At 43.1% G+C, this 27,730-nt stretch overlaps 1 protein-coding gene across 1 annotated transcript in view; it reads right to left on the bottom strand.

The window, feature by feature from the left end:
- impg1b (interphotoreceptor matrix proteoglycan 1b) overlaps positions 1 to 21,520 on the bottom strand; it is a gene marked incomplete at both ends in the record, with an annotated part of 56,808 nt that extends 35,288 nt beyond the window's left edge. The window contains 3 exons of the mRNA XM_084311187.1: positions 5,070 to 5,236; positions 7,548 to 7,763; positions 21,454 to 21,520. Coding sequence (XP_084167313.1) covers positions 5,070 to 5,236; positions 7,548 to 7,763; positions 21,454 to 21,520 — 450 coding nt within the window. The remainder of the gene's footprint in view (positions 1 to 5,069; positions 5,237 to 7,547; positions 7,764 to 21,453) is intronic.
- Between the last annotated feature and the right edge of the window lie 6,210 nt (positions 21,521 to 27,730).

A 27,730-nucleotide genomic window follows, 5' to 3' on the forward strand; every position in this document is an offset into this window, starting at 1 on the left:
ATGAATATGTGAATGAAAAAGTTTAACGTTGCTACACAATGAACAATACATATAGGACCTTGAATGGGCCCTAATAATGGCAATTTAGCAATAGAATTAAAAAAGTTATAGCCCTGCAAAGAAGGGGAACTTTTCCATAGACAAATAGAGCTGGCAAGGGATGGTATATCATGAATTTAGCCTTAGGCAATCAAAGTGTTAATAACGTTTGTAATAAACTAAACCGGTTGTAAATCCGTCAAGATTTCAGCGAGTTAAGAGTATTTTTGTTTGTGCAGATCCTTCACCTTAACGTACGGTTATGTATATAACCATAGTTATATGAGCATAGTGACGCTCTGCGTCTATTGCAATACTCTTCATATCCAGTATTGAACTGAAATAAATTCTCACATGTACCTTTACATACCACCATCTGTCTGGCCACACCCCCATCCGCTACCTACATAAGCAGGGGTGTGGCCATACCATCAGCTCCTTCCCAAGTCTTTCACCACAAGGCAAGATCACAGGGTCCTCAGTGAGTCCAACGCAGAGCGTCACTATGCTCATATAACTATGGTTATATACATAACCGTACATTATATATCGCATAGCTCTGCTCTGCGTCTATTGCAACACAGGAGCTGAGCAGAGCGAAGCTCGACAAATGTACCCACTGAGGCCCCCCACAACCATCAGAACCGGGGAGGACCCGAGCCCCCCGAACCCCCCTAGCGGAGGACAGGAGGGAGTCGGATCCGACTGCGCGAAGAGGAGACTTCAGCAACTCAACGCACAGGGTGAGCAGACCGTGAGGCGTACCCACGACTACACAAATGCACAACCCGCATGCCACTAGGGAATGAACGGAAGGAACAAACCCCCGTTACCACCCCTGATATCACGGGGTCAAGAGCAAAAACCCAACCCCGTGGCAAGGCCGTAACAGCGGAGCGCGAAGGAGGACCCAGACCCAGAAGGGACTGGACCCCCCCGGAAAAAGGGGGCCTGGAGAGGCCAACGACGCCATAGCATCGAGACCTCACCAGGCGGTCACTAGTGACACCGCCCCCCACATCGCCAGCGTATTCGGACAGGGCCCATCCAAGAGCAGGCCCTTCCCCCCTACAGCACGCCGCCTAGCTCACTGAACCTGGTATACCCAGGCAGTCACCCATCCAAGTACAAACCAGGCCTGAACCTACACAGCTTCCGAAATCGAACGAGATCGGGCGTGTTCAGGTTGGTATGGCTGTAAGCTCGAAGCACTCAAGAGGCTACACCCACAGCGGGAGCAGGCAGCGCACCGGGGAGATGACCCCCAAAAGAGGTCGATCCCTCAATCCAGGCAACAGGCCACTCGACCAGAGCCTGGAGCACTGCGGACTAGACAGGCGCCAAAGGGGTCTGCTGAAACAGCACCCCGGCGGAAGGGGCATATGCTGGCATTGTTGTGCACCATGTCACAGCCTCCACAAAAAAAACCCGACTCTCTAAAGGGGCCGAGGCAGAGAAGGCTGACACGATTGGCAGACGTCATGAAACGTGCGGGGGCACACTCACCGGCCTACCCCAAGAGTTGACTCCGCTACCAACACACCAGGGAACCAACCACCCCCTTGGTTCTAACATGAGGCGGTTGTTCCTATAACCCCTCAAGAAAAAACTCCAAAACACAACTGCGGGTATACACTGGCTATACCGCAGTACAAGTGTTTCAGTTTTCAAAAAGGGGTTATCCCAGGCCTACGGGTCGACGAAACAATTTCGGACCGGGCCCGGCAGACCGGGACGCACACAGGGATGCCAGAGGAGTTCTATAAGAATCACCTCAACAGCCCCCTCCCAGCCATGCTTAAGCAGGAGAAGAGAGGGGCGAAAAGAATGGAGAGACTTCCCACGTGAGCAACAACTTGAAAAGTTTATGTAACATTGAGCCACGTGACCAAAAGGCTCAAGCTACATATATATCGAGCATAGCAGAACTCTTAAGTTCCTACGCACCGCAACACCAACTTGACAATAACAGAGAACCACACATGGGTTTCAAGTTTCAAGTTTCTTTAATAGTTGTCATACAGAAGTACAGAATACTTTCATACAAAATGCTTCTTACTGTTATGCTCCAGAGACTGTGCTAGACAAGATAGTATCAAATGGGGCCTGTAAAGAACTCACGGAAGTCAGCGACCAATAGAAACGTGCCCAGTGACGTATCCTATGGCGGGGGGAATCCCATGACTCAACCGACCATGATAGGTGAGGAGTCAGGGAATCCCCCCCCCCCCCCCCCTCCGTGCCGCACTGACCAATCAGCGCGGTAGGACCGAATGATAGAGGGCCAAACCCCCAGACCTATCAGAAAAGAGGGAAGGAGGGGTTTATCCGGTTACCCCCTCACGATCCCATACCCGTATACGATAATAATAAACAGCCATGATGATACCTTATGTAGCCAGCATGCTAATGAAACAGCGTATATCCTAACAGGATAAGCTAACCCAACGCACGCTAGCCACAGACGACAACGTCTGCGAACAGGGTTTATAACAAGGCCAAGGTTTATGTGTGAACAAGACACCTGTGTTTTATGTTTCAAGAAAAAACACAGAATATCGAGAGAGAGAGAGAGAGAGAGAGAGAGAGAGAGGTCTATAAGACCGTGGCACAACTACACACACGAGTACTTCTGTAGGCCAACACTACAGTGTTGTGGCTCAATGCCACTGTTTCAACGTAACAGAACACACAACTAAACCTCTACCCTTATAGGAAGAAAACATAATTCTTCAGAACAAGGAAAGAAAAAAACCTTCGACCGAGTGTTAGCTACAGGCCTTGCTAAGCACACATATATATGTATGCTTAGCAAGTCTAGCTCTCCTATCAACCCCACAACTAGGCGAAGGTTCTACACATCGTATCCCCAACATATGTAGTGAATAAACACACAGTTTGTAACAAAAAATACACTCCCTCCTAGGAGGGACTTTTTATTGTCGTACAAAATCATAGTCGGGCGGGGAAGGGAGCAGGGGTAAACAGGGGGGGGAAAGTCACATTAGCGGCACCTGCCACGAGCAGCTTGTTGCTTGCCCCCACGGAGAGCTTTAGCCCCGGAGGGACGGTACTGGGGTGCCTGGCCTCGACGATCCCTACCGTCACCTCCGGGCGTGGGTTGGCTGGCTGCGGCGGTCGAGGCACCCTCTCTCCTCCTGGCCTTCTTGGCCGAAGGACCAGCAGTGGCAGTGGTAGTGGCGACGGTCGCGGGTCCACGATGACGTGGCCTCCGTCGAACTCCACCGGCGACATCGGGTGGGGGGAAATGGGGCTGGAGCACTGCACGCTCCTCCTCCATATCCCTGCAGGCTGCCGTCATCAAAAGCATCGCCGACCCGAAGAGCCCAGCATTGGAGAGGGGGGCCGTGAGCAGGGGAAGCCTCTTCCTGTCCGGTACTCGTGTTTGCTCCAGCCAAATTGCCTGCATCTGAATCAGATGGCTCCAGCCGCCTGGGCGTGCAGGACTTGTTGTTGGTCGTCCGGCACCGTACCGCCCGCCATCATCCTGGACATAAAGCGCGCTAGCTGCGCAATATTGGATGTCGCAGCTAGGCTTTGAGTCACGGCGACAAATGACTGGTCACTCCAGTTGGCCAACTGCCTAGCCGATTTCTCATGGGGAACCGGCTTCCGCAACGGCTCCCACACCACCTCAGGACAAAGGAGAGACGCCATCGGTCTATCAAGCCGAGGCACCCCTTCCTTCATTCCCTCGACCAAACCCGCCAACCGCGTGACTTGCACGTAGGCGGGGGTAAGGCCAGTGATGTGGGAGATCACCTGTCCTTGATGCACGTAGGCCTCCATTGAGGGGAAGAATGGGCAGACAACGCCTGTCTCCCTCACAGGACGACGTTGCCATAGATGACCTATCAAGTCATCGGGGACAGGGGCAGGCAGTGGCTGCGGCAGCGGCACGCCATTAGCGACGGCGGCTGCCGCCATGAGCTCTGGGAACAAGGCACGTAATTCCCCATGCACACCGTTTTCCACGCAGCTCGCGTCCCTCACATACGAGAGGCTACCACTCATTGTAGTGCCACCATCCGATGTGGCCGATAGCAGGGCATCTCGTCGCCGAGTCGGAGGTTCTAACCCAACACCGGAGTACAAGGGACCCCAAGGAGACATACCACCCCCTGCCACAACCTGAGGGGGAGAGTGATGCGTCCCCACCGGGGCGTCAAATAAGAGCGCCTCTGCTCCCACCATGAAATCCTCCGTTTCCATCGGCCACGGAGAAGCAGAAGCACCCTCATCCAGCTCCAGAAGCTCACCAAAACCAGGCCGTTCGCCTCTGCAAACCACCATCCTACGACGGGAACGAGCAGAGACGAAGAGCTTGCGTCTCAGATCCTCCGCTACCAAAGGAACCATCAGCCCCTCGGCGGCGGAGGAACCAGAGCAGGAACCAGGCCATCTCACAGGAGACGGCCTTGGTACACCAGCTCCTCGGAGAGGCAAACTACCCACCGGACGGCGATCGGGTACGACTGACTGCCACGACCGCGGAGTCAGTCCCGCCCCAAGACGCACGGCGGAGGCGGCAATGGCGAACCTCTGGTGAAGGGTGACGTTGTAACTTAGCCCTTTTTTCTTAAATTGTGAGAGAGAGAAAAAAACAAGATATAATGTCAACGCAGCTCCGCCTTTCTTCAAAACAATCCCAAACTTCAAAGTGTGGTCTTTGCAGGCACTTGACGTGGTGAAAACTGAAGAAGGAGCTGATGGTATGGCCACACCCCTGCTTATGTAGGTAGCGGATGGGGGTGTGGCCAGACAGATGGTGGTATGTAAAGGTACATGTGAGAATTTATTTCAGTTCAATACTGGATATGAAGAGTATTGCAATAGACGCAGAGCAGAGCTATGCGATATATAACAGAATAGTCCACCGAAGCAAGATGGCCGCCCGTGAACTACGCTGGAGACTCCGCCTTGAGCCATCTAGTTTTTATATATATCTATGGTGACGGTCCTGTCAGTGAGGCACTTGTGATTGGTTGGTGCGTCAGTGCAGTACTCACCTTGGCCACCATGTCCAGGTGCTCCTGAGTGCTACTGAAGTTGAGAGCCAGGTCGTCCATACAGAGGTTTTCCTTTTGGCAGATGGAGACCCAGTCTCCGTACTCCTCTGAGTTGGGAACCCTGTCCAGGAAGATGCGGAACGCCTCCCAGACCGCCTCCTGACAAACTGAACAGACACAACAGAGTACAGTAGTGATGGGAATTACGGCTCTTTGAAGGGAGTCGGATCTTTTGGTTCTTAATCCTTTCACTACCACACTACAGAAGGTTAACCGTCTGTAGTGTGGTAGTGAAAGGGTTAACCTTCTGTAGTGTGGTTGTGAAAGGGTTAACCCTTTGTCGTGTGGCAGTGAAAGGGTTCACCTTCTGTATGTCACAGTGAAAGGGTTAACCCTTTGGTAGTGTGGTAGTGAAAGGGTTCAATCTAAATATTTAGTTTATCTGCGGAATAATCACTAGGATAATGAAAGGATGAGATTTGGATCAGATTCAAACTTAAATACTTAAAGCCCCTGAAAACAAAGCCTCAACTCGTTAAAATGTATGTATGATACATGTATGTATGAGTGTCATATTAACTGTCCACCAATGGTTGAACGAAAAGATATAAGCCTATATTAAGGTGACAAGATGTCCCTGATTTTTGGGGACAGTCCGTGAATTAATTAAGTCATCTGTCTTCAACCATATCCTGCCCCCGATTTGTTCTAGTAAACGTTTATATCCTTATTGCGTCTTTGCATTTGGAAAAGCGCTATATAAATCCGATGTATTATTATTATTATTATTATTATTATTATTATTATTGCATTTGCATTACAGAGTGGCTGCCACTATGTATGACTCAGTTCCCTTCATTTGTACCAAAGAGCCTTCAAAAGAATTGGATCATTCAAAAAGTCACAAGAGTACAGGCTACATGTAACTTCATAGCATGGAAAAGATTGCAAAACTATTTATTACATTAAGAAAATGCATAGACATTGTGCACATTGTATCAGAAATCATTAACAAAAACGAAACAATTAATCTCAAAAATATATGTAGGCTTGTTATTAATCAGTCGGCCAACCCGATGCGCTGCATTCCGCACTGTGGATATTGTGCATTGTCAAAAGACACATGCTAGCAGTGTTAGTTATAGAATACTTTACCTCAGCAGAATTAAAGGGGAACTTTTCTAATGTAACAAACACCACGTTACAACACAATCTGTGTCATCTTACAGATGTGTAGAGTTTTGCGAGCTCACAACGTAGCTAGGACAGCTAAGGACAGCTACTGTAAGAGAAGATAGCAATGATTGGTGCACAGTCTGATTCAGTAAATGTCAAAGTGAACACTTGAAACTCGTTGCATGGCATTTGTAATTATTAAATCACATGCATGGGGACCCCCTGAGGACATGTGTTATATTTGTCTTTGTGTGGAGCGAGCTTCACAGAATTATCTGATATGTTCATGCCTGTGGGATATTCATTCTCATTATGGTCTCATTTTGATGTGATACTTTCAACGCACCACCGTATGCACCGGCCTCGTTACACAGCGCCTTTAAATTCCACTGAAGCTGTTTCGCCTTAGTTTTAGGTAACTTGGATTCATAAGCATAATATTAAATGTCCAGGTAGGGAAATGAGGAAATATCCTGCAGCAGACTGGGGAAATAGGCCTGAAAAGGGATCAACATAACGTTTCAATGGTGGCCAGTGTTGGAAAGTATTTTGCTTGACTTAACGTGACACACTAACAAAGCAAACCTTTCAAGTGTTCTGGCAACAGTTTTTAAAGAGGCCAAGTACAATGGTTGTCAATTGGAACAGTGTCTGCGTTTTCCCCTAAAAGATCTGATGTATAGGGAAGTGTAGTCTGCGAGGTCCACCCGTATAGGGATTTATCATTGGGAAAATGGATTATCGGCTATTGTAACAATTCTGCCTCATGAACTTCTATCACTAACATTATTGTTTAAGCATTTACGGTTGAAATGCAGCGTTTTTTTTTTTTTTTTTTTTTTTTACAATTAATTGCGAATATTTTCATGTTGAGCTATAGATGTGCATGAATATGGACAGAAAGGTACACCATGCAAATGTTCATGCTTTATTTGTTTTAAACTATAGACGATTTAGAAGTGGGCAATGGGAAAATACATTGCGTTTTCAAGATGACATTTCAGCAATGACATAACCACTACACCTCCCTATAGAGTGGTAGAATTCTAAGATAGAATTTTGAGGGAAAATTCAAAAAACTCTGTACCCACTTCTGACAGAGCTATTTACATAATACTTGTATCTCACTCAAATGGCCAAAAGTGCAGAAATTTACTTATATATACTATAATAATAATAATAATAATAATAATAATAATAATAATAATAATAATAATAATAATAATAATAATAATAATAATACATTAGATTTATATAGCGCTTTTCCAAATGGTTCTACTATGGTATTGATATTCCACTCACCTCTCAGTTTGTAATAGGCCCGATGGCTGGTGATGACCGCTTTCATTGTCTCTTGTGGACAGACTTTGACCCCTGTCGTTAAGACCGCCGACCTCTTCGTCCGATGTCGGTCCTGCGTGGGTTTGATATTCGTGGTGTGTTTGATGAGTCTGGAGCTTTCCAGGAAATGTCTGTATTTAACATCTCTGAGTCCAGAAAAACCCTGGTCATGAAGATCTGCAAGAGCAAGCAGATAACTCATTTGTCACTTATTGCAAGTGAAGTTAACACACATCAATACATTCCATCTTAAATTATGTGGTGTAGTATTACTTTATACAGTGCAGTGTAGTGAAAATACAGTATATTATCAGGAAAGCACTGGCTCATATGCTTACTGGTATGTGGACTTGATGCAGTTGATTCTTGTGACAATAATAAACAAGTGTGAGAATTATAGCACATTGTTGGACTATGTTTCTGTGTTTCTACTCTTATGGTGATTCACAACCATCATATTTGTGACACCACAAAAACAAAACTGTGATAGTCTTAAATTACTTTGTGGAAGACCTTTTAGATCTGTTGGAAGCTTCTAAAACAAATGGATAGATGAGATTAAATAAGAATGCATGGTTTCTGGTTAGTTATACAGCAGCAAAAGTGAGCCACTAAGGCTTATTGAATGGAAATCATAAACCAGGACATTGCTCAAAAAAAGAAATATTTAAAAAAACATACTCATTTGGCATTTAATAGTGTTTTAAGTTAGTTTAAAATTATTTGGCCATGCATTTTGAAACATGGTAGGCATAGGCTTCCGATCAACTTAGCATTGGTGGTGGTTAAATGTTTCCAATGTTTGTATGGCAATTACCAAAGAGCAAGTCCATGCATTCAAATTTCTCTTAAAGTAAACTCTCAGGTCTAAAAACAATTTGACCACCGCATCAGGGAAGGAGGTGTCTGTAAAGTAACCTAAAAAGATTTTTTTAGCCTAATCTCACATCAGATAATTTGAATTTCCGGAGACTAAATCAATCAAGGCTGTTCCCTAACAGCACCTGTCCAGTCCTCTAAGTCAGTGGTTCTCAACTGGTCTAGCCTCCAACATTTTCCATAGTCATTAAATCGCGACCCAATTTTTTTTAACCACTATGATTTATTTCCAAATATTTCTTTTGCAGTAATACACAATCTTTCATGCACTGTTAAAAACATGAAATAAACACAAAAAAGTGCAACAAAAGTGCAACTAGGGCTAAAAACCCAATGAAATAAAATAATAATAAATAATATATGCTTTTTAGCAGATTTCTTAGCTTAACATAACAGACCTAAGGAACTAATGGGATAACTGGGGTTGCAACAAAAGTGCATAGGGCTAAAAACCCAATGAATGGTAAATGGCTGCTTTTTTATATAGCGCTTTTATCCAAAGCGCTTTACAATTTGTTCCTCGCATTTTACCCATTCACTCACACATTCACGGCGGAGGCAACCATGCAAGGTGCCAACCTGCTCATCAGGAGCAATTAGGGGTTAAGTGTCTTGCTCAAGGACACATCGACACGCTGCCCGGGAGGAGCGGGAATCGAACCGGGAACCTCCGGATTGCCAGACGACTGCTCTACCTCCTGAGCCACTGTCGCCCCCAATGAAATAGAATAATAATAAATAATATGCTTCTTAGCAGATTTCTAGCTTAACATAGCATACCTAAGTTTGGGGGAACTAATGGGATAACGGGTTGCAACAAAAGTGTAACTAGGGCTAAAAACCCAATGAAATAAAATAATAATAATAATAATAAATAATATATGCTTCTTAGCAGACTTCTTAGCTTAACATAACAGACCGACAGTAAGTTTGGGGGAACTAATGGGATAACTGGGGTTGCAACAAAAGTGCAACTAGGGCTAAAAACACAATGAAATAAAATAATAATAATAATAATAAATAATATATCCTTCTTAGCAGACTTCTTAGCTTAACATCCCAGGGAACTAATGGGATAACTGGGGATGTTGTTTGCTCCTGACAAGAGTCTCAAAGTCTGGGGTGATGGTAGACAAAGCAACTCTGAGGTCATGCTCAACAATGTCCAATCTGTTCCTCTGCTTTGTCTTCAGCTGGACCAGAGCTGAGAAGCCACTTTCACAAAGATAGGTCGTGCAATTTTTTTTTATTATAAAAAATAAAAATAATAATTAGACTTTTTTTTGACACACTCAAAATGGCCCTGTGACCCACTTTTGGGTCGCGACCCACCAGTTGAGAAACACTGCTCTAAGTGGTATTTTTGGCTTTGTATGAACTGTGTATAATTAGCACTCAGATTGCCAATGAGAAGATTTTATCTTCTGCATTAAAGGACACTATGATTCTGGAGACACAAATCAGAGCTACACAAGTGACGTCATGTCTCCATAAGGAGGGATTTTGTAGTTGTAGAATTGTACAGTAGACATATGCTATTGGTCAATACATTTATAGAACCACTGGCCTAGATGACAGAATATGATAATAATAATAATAATAATAATATATATAATGATATAAAAACATATATTTATGCCTACGATATATTTCAATTTACTGCAGTGTTTATCACACTGTATATAGGCTCTACTTGGGTTCAAGACCGCCCAGGTAGATTAAGACCCGCCCAGGTAGATTATGACCCGCCCAGGTAGAAAAAATATATTTGTTTCAATCAAGACGCAATTGTCATTTCATAACACACACAAACCAGCTATGACACCTCACTATTCAGCCCTGTGACAACACAATACATCTCGCAAGGTACGCCGTACTGTATCATTGGATTTGAAATACTGACCACAAACAACTACATTCACACCAACACTGTGCCTAGGTTTTCTAGAACTCCTCCAGAAAGAAAAGAAACCCAGTAACATGGCGTCAGGATCCACTCTGAGGCATTACAGCGAGGCAGTGTCACGGCATCACGCAAGTCAATTAACGTCCAGTGCCATCACCCCATTTATAAAAGCTGTTCATTGTGAAGCCAGGTGGCAAACATCAGAGGCCCTCTTAAGACAATAAGCCAGGATTTCTGGGCCTAAAAATGCAAACTTCTTGGTGGCTTCATTTGATCACATTGTACCTTCGTCTGGATTAAGGAGCAAAGAGGAATCAGAGAGGGAAGGGTCAATAAAAGGTCTAAATGATAATTGAGTGTCACCAATACTTTGACATCAGCGAGGCAGGATGGAACCGCCGCAGAGATTAACACAAGAGGGCTAACTTGGTACAAAGAGCTTGAGGCAGTACCGAAATAGACAGATATGGCTAAATATGGCTATGGGACAGGGGCGGAGCTATAGGCGCGGCTGGGGAGGCAGCTGCCTTAGGGCCCGCCCACCGTCTGGCGGGAGGGGGGGCCCGGCCCCCTCCGGCCCCGGGCCCAGGCCCGGGACTGAATGGAGTTGCCGTTCGCGTGTGGGACTGGATCGAACACAACTGGTGGTAACGGCAACTGGGACTGGTGCGTTTGTTTTGATTCTAGGCTCCTCCCGTTTTGCCAGTACTGTGGTACGAGTACGACTGATAGCGTGTGGTTTAGGAACAGGGAGTTTTGCACAAATCCAGCGCTCCCTTTCCTTGGCTGTGACGTAGCCACGTAAATCTCACAAGCAGCGCGGAGGTGATATTTTTCTCTGATGTCGCGTTCACGTTACGTGGGAAGAATCGGACGAATCAGCTTCCGACTGGGAAAAACCATTCACGTCAGCCTCCTAGTTGTAATTCCTACTAGGACATATGGGATTTTTTATAGACCCCGATATCTCCCACTTCGCGTCACGAATTGCGGAAGTATGGATGTGGGCGTTTTGATCGAGTCAATGCGTGAAGGCTTCCTAGTTGTAGCAACGAGATGTCCTCTGGTTCTTCCGCTTCTTCCCACGTAACGTGAACGCGACATCAGAGAAACATATCGCAAGCTATGTTCAACATAATAAGTCACCTGAAACATGAATGAATGAAAACTTTATTAACAGATTGCAGAATGGGTACAGTACAGTACAGCTCAATACATACAATTGTTAAGGGGATGCAGACCAGAGAAAGACTTTCGTCTTGTTTACATCAGGGTCCCCCACATCACCACCGCTACCATGGTGTATTAAAATCCGACGACGCCGAGCAGCTAAAGGGGACATTTACCGAGGACCAGCACAAAGTGTGGATATATTATGATTTAACAAGTCTTATCTGTCCAGGACGATGACAACATTATTGCAGGTAAGCTAACTAGTACTACTAACGTTATCACGCTAGCTTGGATGCTAACTAACGTAATGTGAATGCATGAATGAATGAAAACTTTATTGAACAGATTGCAGAATGGGTACAATACAGTACGGCTCGTTAAGGGGATGCAGACCAGAGAAAGACGTTTGTCTTGTTTACATCAGGGTCCCCCATTTTCAATTCATAGTGATCATAGAAAACATATACGTTACCACCTAGCCACAATCTATGGTATTTCTAGGTTACCACATGGGTGGCGCACGTGAACACTTTGTGAATTATGTGAGGGTGTATCATGATGATGGTAATTTGGCACTTAACGAACGTTACCTATCTCTTTGCCGTTTTGCATAGTGCACTGCATAGTACCAGAGATGACAAAAGTTATGTGGTAACATAGGTCGCATCACTGCCAGTAGTCGGCATATTACCCAATTCTGACTCTGGTATTAGTCAACTAACGTACTGTTAGCCAGCTACTGTAATAACGAAACTGAAATATCTAATGATGATAGTCAATCATAAAGACAGAAAACACTCTCATCACAGACAAGCTGGATCTGGCCAAATACCTAAACATGTCATGGTGAATGAATGAAAACTTTATTTAACAGATTGCAGAATGGGTACAATACAGTACAGCTCAATACATACAATTGTTAAGGGGATGCAGACCAGAGAAACACTTTCGTCTTGTTTACATCAGGGTCCCCCATTTTCAATTCATTATAACATAATGACATACAGATAGACAGTAGTGCTACATCTATACATGACATACCAGATTTGCAAATACAGTAGTTTGTGATACGAAAAGAGTCCAGAAAAGAGAGCATATACATTTGACGTATTATTATTGTATTGTGATATGTTTTGTTTCATGTTGGATTTTTTTTTGAGCTGTCAATCTCGCCTCGGGGCCCGTGGGGCATTCCAACCGCCACTGCTATGGGATGTGGTCAAAGGTGAATTCTGTGACTTTATGTGACTTCCATGGCCAAGAACTGGACCACAAACTGCTCATGAAATAATACCAGTGAGATCTGTGAGTGTCAGGATAGGGTATGTGTGACTGTATGGATATTATCATGGATGAATTTACATATACTGTACCGATATGTATGCACACACTATCGGTATGCATGCCCATTAAAATCTAAGTGCACAGCCGTCAATCTAAAGAAAAAAGGGCAATCTAATTACAATTTGATAGAAATTTGCAATTTGATGAGTTCCACCAAAAGCACGGGGTGGGGGTTAATTATTGTGTAGATAATGGCCATGACAGGAATCAATGTTGCTTTCCTGGCTGATGATTTGGCTCAATGCCAAGAGATTTTTGTGCAAACCGATGTTTAGGTAATTGACTGGAAATCCATTCTAGACGTCGCCTCATTCTAGATGTCAATTTCCCTCCCTTTTTAAGATCACTCCAATTAATATCCCACTTGACCTACACTTCCCAAGCCTGAACTCCGGCATACTATATGTAAGGGATAATGCCCAATGAGCACATTAACATATTTTAATGGCCTAGGTGGAGGCGTGGACCGTCCGATGCAGAGTCCATTAAAATATGTTAATGTTCATCTCAAAGGGCTTTTATACCGTGCTGGTCAGTTTGACAGTTTGGTTGGAATTAGGTAGCAGGTGTCCACTATCAACCTTTAATGGACACCTACTGTATCAACCAATCAGAATCGGGTATTCACCCAGACCATGGTGTGAATTAATTTAAAGGGGAACTATCTTATAAATGGCCTTTTTCAGTGTTTAGCATTGTTTCCTAGCTATGTGGACTTATATTAATAGGATCTATGTCTCTAATTCTCATATTGGCACATTCTTTCAATTCTCCTCTCACAATATTCACCCTCACTGAACTGAGTCATCTGAAAATATGCATATCTGTGATGTCAGAGGTTTCTCAGCTGCATAATAATGTGGCAGTTGGTGTGGCAGTTACCACCAGGCCACACAGTGGTTGGAGCTCAGCCTCAAAACAGCTTAAGATCTTGAGGTAGAAAAATGCTGTTTTTGAGTACTTGATTAGAAATACAAAACAATGCATTTTTTGGAAAAAAAATCATACAGAGGTGTTCCATAGACTCACAGGAATTGTGTAAAAGTGCCCAAATAGTGAAAGAAATAGTCAAATAGTTCCCCTTTAATTCATTCAAACACAAATTAAAGTTGGTGTTTTGATCAATATCTATGACAAAATGTGTTTTGATCAATACCTATACCAAAATGTGTTTTGATCAATATCTATAATGTGTTTTGATCAACAGTTAACGGTTGTTTTTGTTTTTTTTGTTTAACCTTTATTTACCCAGGGTAGGTTCGCTGAGCACAGATGCTCTTTTTCAGGAACGTCCTGCTTCACATTCACACAGTTCCATTCACACCTGGGAGCTGCCCAGTACGCGTCAATACTTTTACCAACGGATTTCCAGTTCCGCGTGCGTGTTCTGCGATCTGATTGGCCACTGACGTTTCCAATCGTGTGACGCCTACAGGTTTCTTTCACCGGTTAAGCTTAGGCACTCTTTCGAAGTTGGTTAAGGTTAGAGTTTGTCTTAGAGCAGGGCGATAGAACACCAGCCCTGATTCCAAACTCTAACCTTAACCAACTTTGAAAGAGTCGCCTAAGCTTAACCAGTGATAAACTAGGCGTTAGGTAGTTTGCATGCCGTTCGAGGCGGAAATGGGCAAAGACACAGGCGTCACACGATTGGGCGCACATGTCACATCACCAGAAACGTCAGTGGCCAATCAGATCGCACCAGAAACGTCAGTGGCCAATCAGATTGCAGAACGCAAACGCAAAACTGGAAATCCGTTGGTAAAAAAATAGACGTGCCCAGTACAACCACAGTCTGACACCATTGGCCACTGAGCAACTCCACTGGAGCAGTTGGGGGTTAAGTGCTTTGCTCAAGGGCACTTCAGCAGCAGATTTTCCCTTCCGGTCACAAACCCGCTTCTCTAACCTTTAGGCCACCGCTGCCCCCTAAATGTTTGACTAAATGTGTTTTGATCAACGGTTGTGACAATATGTGTTTTGATCAATATCTATGACAAAATGTGTTTTGATCAATATCTATGACAAAATGTGTTTTGATCAATATCTATGACAAAATCTGTTTTGATCAATATCTATGACAAAATCTGATTTGATCAACGGTTGTGACAAAATCTGTTTTGATCAATGGTTGTGATAAATGTGACAGGGCTCATGGGAGTGATACAGCCTGAGGCCAGGCCTGCACATGTATGGACATGCAAGCTTGAGGAAAGGGAGGGCATGTCGGAACAGGCTTTAATGCCGAGCACAACAGTGAGGGCCTCACAGCAGAGTTACAAGCCAGAAAAGATTAGCGTCCTGCGACACAGGGAACAGAATGGCTTTTGTTTGCTTCGGGGTAATGAACTCACATCCCACGCTGGACAGCACGGTTACTGTTGTCCTCTGTGGTGGTCTTTATGTCATCCATCTCAGTGTACTTTAGCTGTGGGACCTTACCTTCTACACCTAATTCAATGTGAATAATCTCACACACGTCCAAAAGCTCTAAACAGTTTTGCACACATTCATTCAGTTTGGTAGTTATTGAGAGTAAATTAGTTTGAATATGGCCACCGGTGATGTCATCTGGGACATTGAATCCTTGTGTTGTGTTAATTACAGCTCAATTAAATAATAAGCTAGCAGTCCCTATAAGACATGGTATTGCTATTTTCTTTATCTACATTTCATGGATTCAATGTCTCTATTGACATCACTGGTGGCCATCTTCAAACTAATTTACTCTCAATAACTGTCAAACTAAGTTAATTAGTTTTGGGATGTGTGTGAGATTGTGTGCAAAATAAATCAGCATTGTTTTTTTGGTCAAGTGCCCCTCTAAGTATGTTGTTAACTTTAGCTGACGTTGCGCAGTAGAAAGCAAGGATCCAGATTCAATAGGTAAGGTGAGCTACATTTCCAAGAAGCTCCTGCAACTACACAGCAAATCCTGTTATCCTTGGATGTATGCTTAGGTCAAGTGGATCACCAGCGTTTTAAAGCTCCTGTCATGCACCATGTTGTTTTAACTCTTGACTGACTTGGCTAACTACTAAGCGCATGACTGAAAATGACAATGGGTCTCATTCACCAACGTTGGCAAAAGATTGATCTTAGGGCAACCATCTTGGAACCGCCTAAGACAAACTCGCCGACAATTACACCCGGATTCACCAACGCGTGGAGAACCTGTCTTATGCCCGCTCTTAAGAGGAAAAGGGAGAAGAGTGGAGAGAAGAGGACAGGATGAGAGAGGAGTGGAAGAGAGAACATATATCAATCCCAGTGCTCATGTGTCTCAAAGTTCCAGTTCAATAAATTGTTGGTCATCTACAGCTTGTTGCATTGATATTATCAATAAGACATCATCTCTAAGCATTTACAATGTAGTCTTGACTGGCACATCTTTTAAATCAAGTAAGTAGTCTGGTGTCCTAGGGGGTTGTGTGTGTGGGGAGGGGGCGGCGTGGATGGGGGCGGAAAGCTTCCCAGCTGGGATGCCCACAATGAGGAATGTCACTCATTGACAAACATGAATGCCCGTTCCCGTTTAGTTCATTTGCATACAGACACGCCTCCGGCAGCTCCTTATATAGCCAGCCAACAGAGCCGTGTGCAAATAAAATTGCAAAAAATATGACATCAAGAGTTAGACACACCTGTCCAGCTCATTATAATGCAACTGACAATGATGGGCCGTGTGGAAATGGTAGCCGATATAGGTAGCGGAAGCGCTTTGCGACTGATCAAAATGAGATTAGATTAATCTATTGTCATCATACAGCTTGTGGCCACCTGCCGCTGCACGCGCATGCACACACATGCGCGCGCAGTACTGTATAGTCTACGTGCCTAATGAATGAACGCAGTAGGCTTATATAATTCTAATGACTTGTTTTATTAGGAGATCACAGATACTGCGCTGCCCTATAGTAGTACAGTCCACCAGTCCGCTCATGGTACGCCCGACTCTGACGGCCTTAATATCAGTGGCGGCCGGTGTGAACTACATTTGGGTGGGCGCGGGGGCGGGGGGGGGGGGGGGGGGGGTGAAGGGGGGGGCGGGGGAGCGGACAGCTGACCAAGCGGACACTGACTTGACAACGTTTCCAACGTTAAGTCGAGTTGATTCATACTACACTAGTACACGTATGATCAATCCACTAATGAACACATATATATATCTTGTAATTTTAAACAAGTTACCATTCATTCATCCATTATGCATCACCCACGGCGAAATTAACAACAACAATGACACGCTGTGTTGAGAGAGCGAGAGAGAGAGAGAGAGAGAGAGAGAGAGAGAGAGAGAGAGCGAGAGAGAGAGAGAGAGAGCGAGAGAGAGAGAGAGAGAGAGAGAGAGAGAGAGAGAGAGAGAGAGAGAGAGAGAGAGAGAGACCGCATTAACTCACTGTTTAGTTGAAACGTGGTCCAGGAGGGCTTGATAAATGTATATGTCCACTGTCCCACAGACTGTTGATGTATATCCACTGTCCAGACTGCATCCAGCAAATAGCTTCTTGTTAGCACAAGTCAACACAAGTACTGATGAGCTGTGTCTTACTGTCTTTGCCCATTTCCGCGTCGAACAGCCTGCAAACTACCTGGCGTTCTATCGCCCTGCTCTAAGACAAACTCTAACCTTAACCAACTTTGAAAGAGTGCCTAAGCTTAACCGTCGAAAGAACTTGCCGTCACGCTCTAAGACAAACTCTAACCTTAACCTACTTCGAAGAGTGGCTAAGCTTAACAGTGTAGAAACTGACGTCGGCCAATCAGAGAGCGTCTCAGAGAAATGCGGCTACGGAAATATAGACGCTGCTTGCGTAGATGATATAGATCGCTTGAAAACGCGCCCGGCTTCCATCATCATATTTCAACACACAGCGCGTTACGCACTGATTGGCTGCGACGGATACAGCGATGAAACCAGTGCACGCCCACTGTAAGCGCTATTGCGTCTAGCCCGAGAGAAATGCGGCTACGGAAAGTATAGACGCGGTATGATTCTCTATCAGACAGTCACTTCCTGTTAATGAAAACAATTATTTATATTTGATATATTAACGTTATATTGTGCATTGGAAACACAAACATACTTAAAATGAGTAAATATTATTCATTTTAAACATGTTTATTTTATTTATAGGGATCTAAAAAAATTAAAAAAAAAATTAAAATCTTCTTCTTTTAACCAGGGAGGGCGGCGCTCTAGCGCCCACTATCGGCCGGCCGCCACTGCTTAATATGTGTACTGTACTTACTGTACATATAGGGCAGAGCATATAGTATCTATATATACTATATACTAAATCCGAATGAAACAAGTAATTAGAATAATATAAGCCTACTGTTCATTCCTTAGACACGTAGGCTATACAGTGTGCGTGTGTGTGTGGCGCAACAAGACTTATGGAATATTAATACAGTCTATTCCACTATAGATATATCCACGCGATTAGCTTTAGTTCCTATTTATTTATCCACTGTCATTTGCAGTGTTGGTGTAGTAGGCTACAGTGTATTTCAATATCTGTTTTATTGATTTGATTTGATTTTTATTTATCGATTGCATGCACTTATCTGTGTTTCATTACGCTTGTGAGTGCATGTTTTACCAACTGTTTTGCCTGTTTTATTGCAACACTACTATCACCGACATCTAAGAAGGGAGATCCCCCCTTGAATGGCCCTTCTAAGGTTTCTCTCCTCCACATTGCCTGTGGTGTATTTTTTCCTATTGCTAGGTTTTAGTGAGTTTTTCCTTACCTTCGCGTGGGGTATGTCTGGGGGTGTTGCATTTATTTAAAAATGTTTGGACTTTGTTTTGTTCTTGATTTATTGTGATGTTTCTTCTTGACTTGTTTAAAGAAGACGTGTCCGGCCCATGGGGACATTAACGTGTGTTGTCGGGCCTTACAAATAAATTTGATTTGATTTGATTTGATCTCTAACAACCATAAACACACACACTTGAAATAACAAAAAATAACAAAACATTTAATTAAATTAAATAAAATGTCCTAGACATGGAAGCAATTGTCAACATAGCTCACGACAAATGGTTTTGTTCGAGAAGGGACAGAAAGAAGCTAAGCTTATCTGGTCCTGCCCCTTCCTTACAATATCATATTAATATGTAATAAGTTATCTATCAATATCAAATATATATAATTTTTTCAATCATTTCACAATAATTGCACAATTGTGTTTGAATATCTGAGTAATTAAGTAATTATACATTTGTCCAAAATAGCTAGTTCAGATATGGTTAATCCAGCTGCCCTGTGATTAGATTAATCCATATTATTTATTTTTGGACATCAAATGCGTAAATATTTTATCATACAAATATTGGCATATTTATTTAAATTATGATTAATTAATTCCAAGGAGGCCTGTAGAGTTGACATGAAGGAATCACTATGATTCCTCCCAAATAAAGCCCTTAACCTGTTAAGTGGTAGCCCTATTTTCAGAAATTTCGCCTAAAGGTACATGCCTAAGTAAATGGAAGATTGTTCCACTTCTGCAAGGTCAATTTGCATGTTCTTGGTATAGGAACATCTAGGGACCTGGGGGTATGTATTTCCAGTGTCAGAAATATTGTGTCTGTTACTAGGCTTGGGTAAACTGTAATGAAGAAAAGGAGAATATAAATTATGATTTATTTTTGCATCTTTGACGGTGAATAACACCATGTGTAAGAGATTTCGCTCACTGAGCTCATTCACCATGCACCTTATTGAGATCAAGTGTAAAAAAAATCTAAGCAAATGAATAAAGGGAAGATGATTAAACAGAAGGATTTGTAGATACAGTAATAAATGATAATCAATTTTAATTATGAATTCATATTTGACCTTGAACTTGACCTTGACCTTATTATGGCCAAATCATACATCCATGGATAGGGAAAAGGCTCCTCTTTCCAATGACGGGGTTGAATCTGGATGTAGTAATTTCCTTGCGGTTTTACGATAAAAGAGATATAATTAGCATTTTTCCGATAAATTTGTATTTCCGATAAATCGGTAAAAATGAAAATATACACTTTGACTACTGTTTTGATAGGGTTATGGTCTTTACTCTTGGCTACAAAAAAAAGAAAAAAAACATTAACCTCTTAATATCCAAGGGCCCACATGTGTGCCCTCATGAGGACGATTCGCGATGCCACTTTGCCGACCTCTAGTGGCTCGGGTGTGCATTTCCTTTAATACAATATATAGATAGAATTAAAGCCCTATTTGTTGCCTGTCGATTGCCCTTTCAGGTGACAAAATCCGGTCAGCGGTTCTCGAGTTACATGCCGATATGTGAGGCATGCCCCAAAGTACGCAAAAGTTAATTAATTGGTAAATGCCTGCCTTTAAAAATGCCTGCTTGCTATCAGCAATGCAAGCTGAGGCCACAATCAGGCATTCCAGTGAGTTAAATACTAGTAAACGAAGGACAGCTTCGTTGACATCACAGTTAAATGAACAGATCAATGTTCTCTGTATACTCATTTGCCATATTGGTTCTCACATTGAACAGGAATGTGCAACAGACCACACAATGCAATGGCAACTCAATGGCAACAACTTAAGTCTTCAGTCACACTGTAGAGCCCTGAGAGTGATGATTCCTGGCCAGAGCAGCCATCTTGTTTTGACAAATAGTGAACATTGGAAATACTTAATATATAATCACAACCACCCTACTTAGTTGTTGTTGTTGTTGTTGTTGTTGTTGTTGTTGTTGTTGTTGTTGTTGTTGTTGTTGTTGTAACTTAAAGATTCACTGGATAAATAATTGTTTTCATGCATACTGTAGGTTTTACACAAGCATTTACAGTTTGATAAGATGATGATGGTGGCCTAGTAATAGCAAACTGTACTGAAATAGAAATACTTAACCTGCAAACATGAGACTGTTCTGACTGTACAAATTGAGGTAACTAAGAGATTCACTGGGGAAGAAATGTTTTCAATGCATATCAACAACGGTTCAGGGTTCACTGGCATGTTGTAAACAGGTGACAGGCAGCTATGTAGTAACGCCCGCTGTCGTGCAAATGGTGTAACTTTATAGTGAGTGTAATATTTCTATGGACAACTAATTCAAATAAAATACTTGTCGTTGTCCGATTTGAGAAATATTCAAGGCTTCAGGTCCTTGCTGTCAGCCTATGTGCAAAGTTGTATCCAAATCGGCCCTGTAGTTTCTGAGATTAGCTACGGATACACACACAGACAGTCAGACACATATACATGCAGTCACGTGGCCAAATGCATAATCTCCCCAAGGTTTACCACCTGGTGAAGATTAATATCCAGTTCTAAAAATCATATCTCATATGTGAGATCACAAATGTGAAAAGGCATTTGCTATTACTCTACTGTAACTAAAGTTACATGCACTCATGTATGCAGGAATGGCTCCTTTATGTGAAAAGAATATGGCATTTTTCCTTCCAATCACATTGCAAAGGCAGTGAGTGAAAAACAACTCAAATTGTGAACAGGAATTTACTATTACAAGCACCCCCCCCACCACCACCCCCACCACCACCCTCCTGCAGCGAAAGCCTACCTTTGATTTGACTGGCGTGAAGGGTAAACAGAAACAAAGTGAAGAATAGTCCCGATCTCAATAGCATGATGGACTAGTTTATGTGGTTCTCCAGTCCAAAGTTTTCATTTGTATAGTAATAAAAAAAACAATAAAATCCAGAATCTTTTATCTCGAGTCCATTCGCGAGAAGTGGGGAAAAGTATCCTTGTCAGTAATGACTGTGTCCTTGGTCACAGAGCCAAAGGAGGGAGTTAAATCCACTTCTCCTCTCTGTGCAAAAGCTCAGTTCTTCAGCGGCAGTTATTTAGTTAGTTCCTGGATGATGTTTGATGCCCACGTAGACAGCAGTGATGCCCGTTATGGATGGATCCACAGAGGGAGGAGTGGTAGAGGGTGAGGTTGGTGGAAATTTAGATGGAGATGCTCCTTCGACTCTCAGTGTTACAACAGTGACGAGGTTAAAAAAAAAAGCAGGTTTAATCTGTTTACCTTCTTCTGGCTGCTCGTAATCCCTGGCAGGGGCCACGTGGCGGGCGGCCTATAGTCTCATCCTGTTAGCCACCTTCTGGGCCAACATCTGCCAGTTAAACTTACTATTAAGCCTGCCCACCAGCAGTAGACCGGATGAATAGAGAGTCTCCCAATTGTCCTACTCCACTGTCTCACTGACACATATCGTCTGTATCTGTCTGTCTTTCTCTCTCTCTCTTAATAATCTCAGTCCACACTGTGTGATTTCCCCCCAGCCCTCCCAGTGCTCCCTCTCTCACCCTCCGGTAGATCCCAGCATTGCCCTCAGTGCCAACCACACCGGCTGCCAAGCAGGTTACGCTCTGCTGTGCCTCCGGCTCCCAGTTAGGCACAATGTGCTCTATTCTCACCCTGGCAGCGTGGCTGAGCTGGGGCTGTCTTCTGAGCCCTCTCCTCTGGTTGTGGGTTGGAACAAACACTGTCTGGTATTTAAACACTGTGACTGTGATTTCTCGTGGGTCAGTTCCTCTCTCTCTCCTCTGCGGGCTGAGATGCACTCCACAGTTTCCCCCTTTCATGTGCAGGTTAAATGAGTGATGTACGGTTCCTCCACATTGGGTTTGTTGTCACCAAGAAGTTCTGAAACGTAAAATGTTCTGATTAATTTACAGAACTATGTTTTTTAATCTCTCTGCAGTTCTTTAGAGATAAATGATTGGTTCCACTGAGCACTATGTATAGGATGAACCTCCTCTTTGCTCTTGGCTGGCTGGAACTTTTGGTAGCTTGTCCACTGTAAGTCTGTTACTTGCGTTCCTCTTGGATAGGTCCAGTAGGTTGTAGGTAAGACACTTGAATTGTGTTCTTCTACTGTTCCTCCTCCCCTCTATTGACTGACAGGGTCTTGGACTGTCTCTGTTATTACTCTGCTGCTACTTTCTCTGTTGCTATGCCCTGGTGTGACTCAGTTGGAAACGTATTGTTTTGGCTTCTCCTATTTTGGCGTGAGGAGGTGCTGGAAGTTGTTGGGATGGCCCCGTTTTTTAAGTCTCCACTCTGCACTGCCATGAAGAGGATTACCAGCACTTGGTGGTTATTAAGATTTTCACCTCTGTGAATAAGCCTCTTCAAAAACAACATAATCCATCGAGGAGGTTTTATGAATCTGAACTTCTAACCCATAGTCATTGAGCTAATGGTTTTATCATATATTTTAACTGATGAAAGTCGCTGCAACGTCCCTCATATGGGACGTTTTTCGGATTTTTTGCAACCGGCACTTTGGCAACCCCTAGTGGCTCGAGTGTGCATATTTTGTAATACAATATATATATATCGAATTGAAGGCTTATTTGTTGCCTGTCGAAAGCGACAAAATCCGACAAAATCCGTTCAGCGGTTCTCAAGTTACTCAAGCTGCAGTAGTTCCGTCAATCTAGATCCGATCTCGAAAATGATTATGGATCGTTGTAACCAATGATACCCCACATAGGGATCTAAATAAAATTTAAATTAAAACACGAAGAAACACGAAAACAGGAAGAGCAAAACAGCCGAATTAATTGAAGTCTATGAGAAAACTGAGTTTTTCTTTGTACACAGTTTACCAAAATCACTCCTAATCACTCATTTCTGAATGGATCTTTATGAAATTTGGATATGTACTACATAAGGCTTCAGGCTATGGCTCCGCCTGTATTTGTAAGCCATACCACCTTCTGGGGAAATACTACCGCTGGACTACTAACTACTACAGAAAAACTTGAGTAACAAGTTTTTTTACAACTCAAGTTCAGACCTATGTTACTCTATTACGTTAGTGTAGCACTTGTGTCACTAACAGTAACAGCTGTTTGCCACGGGCACAGTTCTAGATTCGAATGAGGAGAGGAGTAATATACACAGTTAAAGGAATAGTAGACCAGAGACAGAGTTATAACAATGCCCGTGGTTTATTTTCAAGCGCGCTAGCTAGACAATAATAATACATACAGACACGAAGTACAAGGTAGTAGTATCCCTTTTTGGTTCTTTCATTAACCACTCCTTCTTTCGGGAGGGTTAGTTCGATATCAAGTCCTAGGTTGATTGGATCAACACATTAGGGTTGGTTCAGACGTCTCTGAGGTTATCTCTAGCTAAAGCTAGGTTCAAGGTTGGATATTGGATGTATCCCTTTATCATGAGTAACTCGTTATCTTTTCTTCTGCAATTGCAGATCAGTAAACTCTATATTAGTTTATCATTTCAATAGGTAAGTGTTTAAACATATTAATCTAAACCTTTAAGTGTGCAGGGAATGCAAGTACCTTATTAGGTGAAATGCCCCTTTAAACTCTTAAGTACCAATAGAAATATTCGAGGTTATAGGAATGCAAATACCTTATTAGGTGAATTTACCCTTTAAACCATCTTTCTTTACAGGAGAACCATCAGTGATTCAACTATAATCAATACGTCATCAATGAGATTCAAGTATCTTACTGGGTACATTGACCCTTTAACTCGTCCTCTTTACAGGAGAACATCAGTAGTTCAGGTATCTTACTGGGCGTATTTACCCTTTAATTCTCCCTTCTTATAGGAGAAATATCAGTGGTTCAAGCATCTTACTGGGTGTATTTACCCTTTAATTCTCCCTTCTTATAGGAGAAATATCAGTACCCATATATCAAATCAAATCAAATACAAAATACAATATCAAAATAACAAAAGGTGAACAGGGTCGAAGCCCTTGGAAGTCCTTGTATTCTCGTTCAATCAGTTCGTGTCATAGACATGACATAGATATGGTCCTTGGAAGTTCTTATGACTCAAGTTCAATCAGTTCGTTAATTCCTGATCCACTCCCTCACTGGGAATGAGGAAGGCCATTCTCAATCCTACCAGACTGTTGAGGCAACAGGAGTTGAGCAACAGGGGTATTCAGATCAGGCCGGCATAGCCTTGATCTATATCAGAGGTTCAGTGGGTTGGCTCGCCATCTTGTATCGGTCCGGCACACTGCCTCGTCCCGCATGGGCACACGTGGTGATGGGTGGTCGGCCGGGACTCCTGGAACTGCTCCCAGGGTGGAACGGGGTGCTAGAAAAACCTGGCCTGCGTCAAGCAGGCATTCAGAAAATAAAAGCTATTTACCATCTTTTATCGCTTCATCATCTTTTCATTGCTTTCAGAATGAATAATCAATCAGGCTACTTTTAGCTATGATAAGCTAAAGTAGGCTACTGTGGGATATTTGTGGATATCCTGATGAAGAATGTCTCAGTCAACCGAGGCTTGGATAATAACAAGGTTTATTAACCAAACAGATAGAATACATAGAGAGAATGGCTGAGGCTCTCGCCCCAGGTGATCAGCTGAAATTACCCAGGTAAGAAGCCCTCATTGTGGTCGGGAGGAGCCCTTTATAGTTCAACAAAGGGGGTGTGTGGTCCCATTTGATAGGTCAGATGGGGGGGAGGGGGTACAGGTTTGGGGGACACAGGGGAGGGGGGTGTCTTATTCCACAGAGAGGGGGGGGGGCACAGGTAAAGGGAACACAGGGGAGGGGGATATATTTACATGAGGACATATTATACCACAATACTCACTTTTCTTTCTTATAATGTGGGTGAGATTAATGTATAATATACCAGGATTGTTTGGAACAGGTAAAAGTGGGGATAATAGTTTAAAAATAGAATTATTTACATGATTAATAGAATTATTTACATACATGATTCATGACATGATCGACTGGACTGCGGTCTGTGTTATTTTGATATCAGAGATGTGGGAATAGATATCACCCTTTTCTTTTATTAATCGCTCAAAATACCTATATCAATGAGTGGTCCTCATCTCTGATATCAAACAACAATTAACATAATCATTAGAAGCTATCGCTGTGCAAATATCTTGGCATACCTTCAGTCGTTCATGTCGTGACTCTGGGGAGCTAATGTGATCGTTGTGCATACAGGCATCGTAATAAACCAATTAAATACATGCACTGTCTGTGTGGTCAGAGTGCACAGGGTGAAAAAACAAAATTGTGTTCATAATTATTAGGAATTGGATTTACACATAAGGCTAATGTGTACAAAAACATTTTAACAACCGTTAACCTGGTGGTTAATAAAACTAACATGATTGATTATGGGAAACTGTTCAAAAATATATATATATATTTTTGCACGTTTTATGATGATTCTTGATGAAATTACTTAGGATCCAGTTGTATTTAATCTGAGTTTGAGTGTCACTTTCATCTGTGATTGCCTCAGCTTTGTTGGTCTTTACTTAGAATCAGGCAATTTTCTCCATTTCTTCTCTATAAATGAGGAGATAAAACGTCTTATGCATCGCTTCTGTATGTAATTCTAGTGCATATACTATCAATGGTTCACCATACAGGTGCAAAACAACGTTACATGTCCTCTTCTATGAGAGAATAAAACAACTGATTCTTTCTTGTCTGACAATACAATTTTGTAACCTAAGTAATTCAAATGTGATGTAATGTGATCATGTGGTCACTTCTTCCTTCAGCATACATTTTAGCTCATTATTACTAACATGATTGATTATGGGAAACTGTTCAAAAATATATTGAAAACCGTTAACCTAGTGGTTAATATAAAAGGTGATTATGATAATCGTTATGCATTGTTCTGTGGTGCATACTATCAATGGTCAAAACAAACTTGGTGACTTGGAATAAACCAACTGGTTCTGTCTTGTTTAACAATATAATTTTCAATGTGACTCTGTGATCATTCCTTATTGTTATTATAAATTGGTTATTGCAATCTTATTGGTTGTATTTCATCATATTCTTAGTTCATAATTTTCTTGATACATATGAACTTTGTGAAACATCTCTTGTTTGTGAATCTGACAGTTGCTGCGTCGCTGTTGACCATCTGTTCTCTGCCAGGGATGTGTCCTTCTGTGGTGACCTGCTGTGTGTTGAACGTATCGTACATTCAGTTGATGTTTCTGTGAGCCTGTCGTGTGGCAGTAAGACAGTAAAAAGTAAATAAATACATAACAATTTTGGACAATGTGTATTCAGAAGTCTCTCGGTCCACAGGTCTCATTTGCTATGTGTCTCTTCTTGACGATGCAGTCGGGAACATTCACTGGTCGTTGTTCATTCAGAGGGGGCCTACAGGAGGTCGCCGTCCGCTCCCTGTGTACCTTGTCAAGGGTCACCGGTAGCAGTCAACTATAGTGGTCTTTTCCTGCAGCCTATGTTGTTCTCCACCACCATCACATGTCTGCCACTGTGCTCACGCTTGGCCCCTATCAGGCCTAGAGACATGGTGGTCAGGGCGTTCTTGAATGTGTTGTGCTGGTTTCGCTGTCCTCTCCTCGTCATTGCGGTACCACTTGATGGAGGGCGAGGGCCCGCCGGTGTAGTGGCTAGTCAGTAGGACTCTCTTTCTCACATGGATGACAATCTTGTCATGGGAATCCACCTTGATGGTCGGGGACTTCAGTTCCCGTTTGCAGGTGATGGGTTTGCTTCTTCAGTGCCGGGGTGGAGGCCGTCAAAGGTTGATCTCCTCTTCGTCAGTGTCTCCTTGGTCAGTCTCCTTCGTGGTCCTCTGCTCCACTTTCTTGGGGATGTCTGTGGGCTGGGTTGGATGGTTCTCCCACGGTTGTTGTCGTCGCCTCTGGTTGTGTCCGCAGCTCCTTGGCGGCGTCTCTGGTGGTTCTATGCTGTCGTGGGTCGCTCAGGTCACTGGGTTGTGTTCCTCTCTGTCTGGTCGCACCGTCGTTCGTGGTTCGGGTCACGCGTCGTCTCACTCGTTCTGTCCTCTCACCAATTCATGAT

The sequence above is a fragment of the Notolepis coatsorum genome, assembly GCF_963971535.1.
Source record: "Notolepis coatsorum genome assembly, chromosome: 3".
NCBI classification, from domain to species: Eukaryota; Metazoa; Chordata; class Actinopteri; order Aulopiformes; family Paralepididae; genus Notolepis; species Notolepis coatsorum.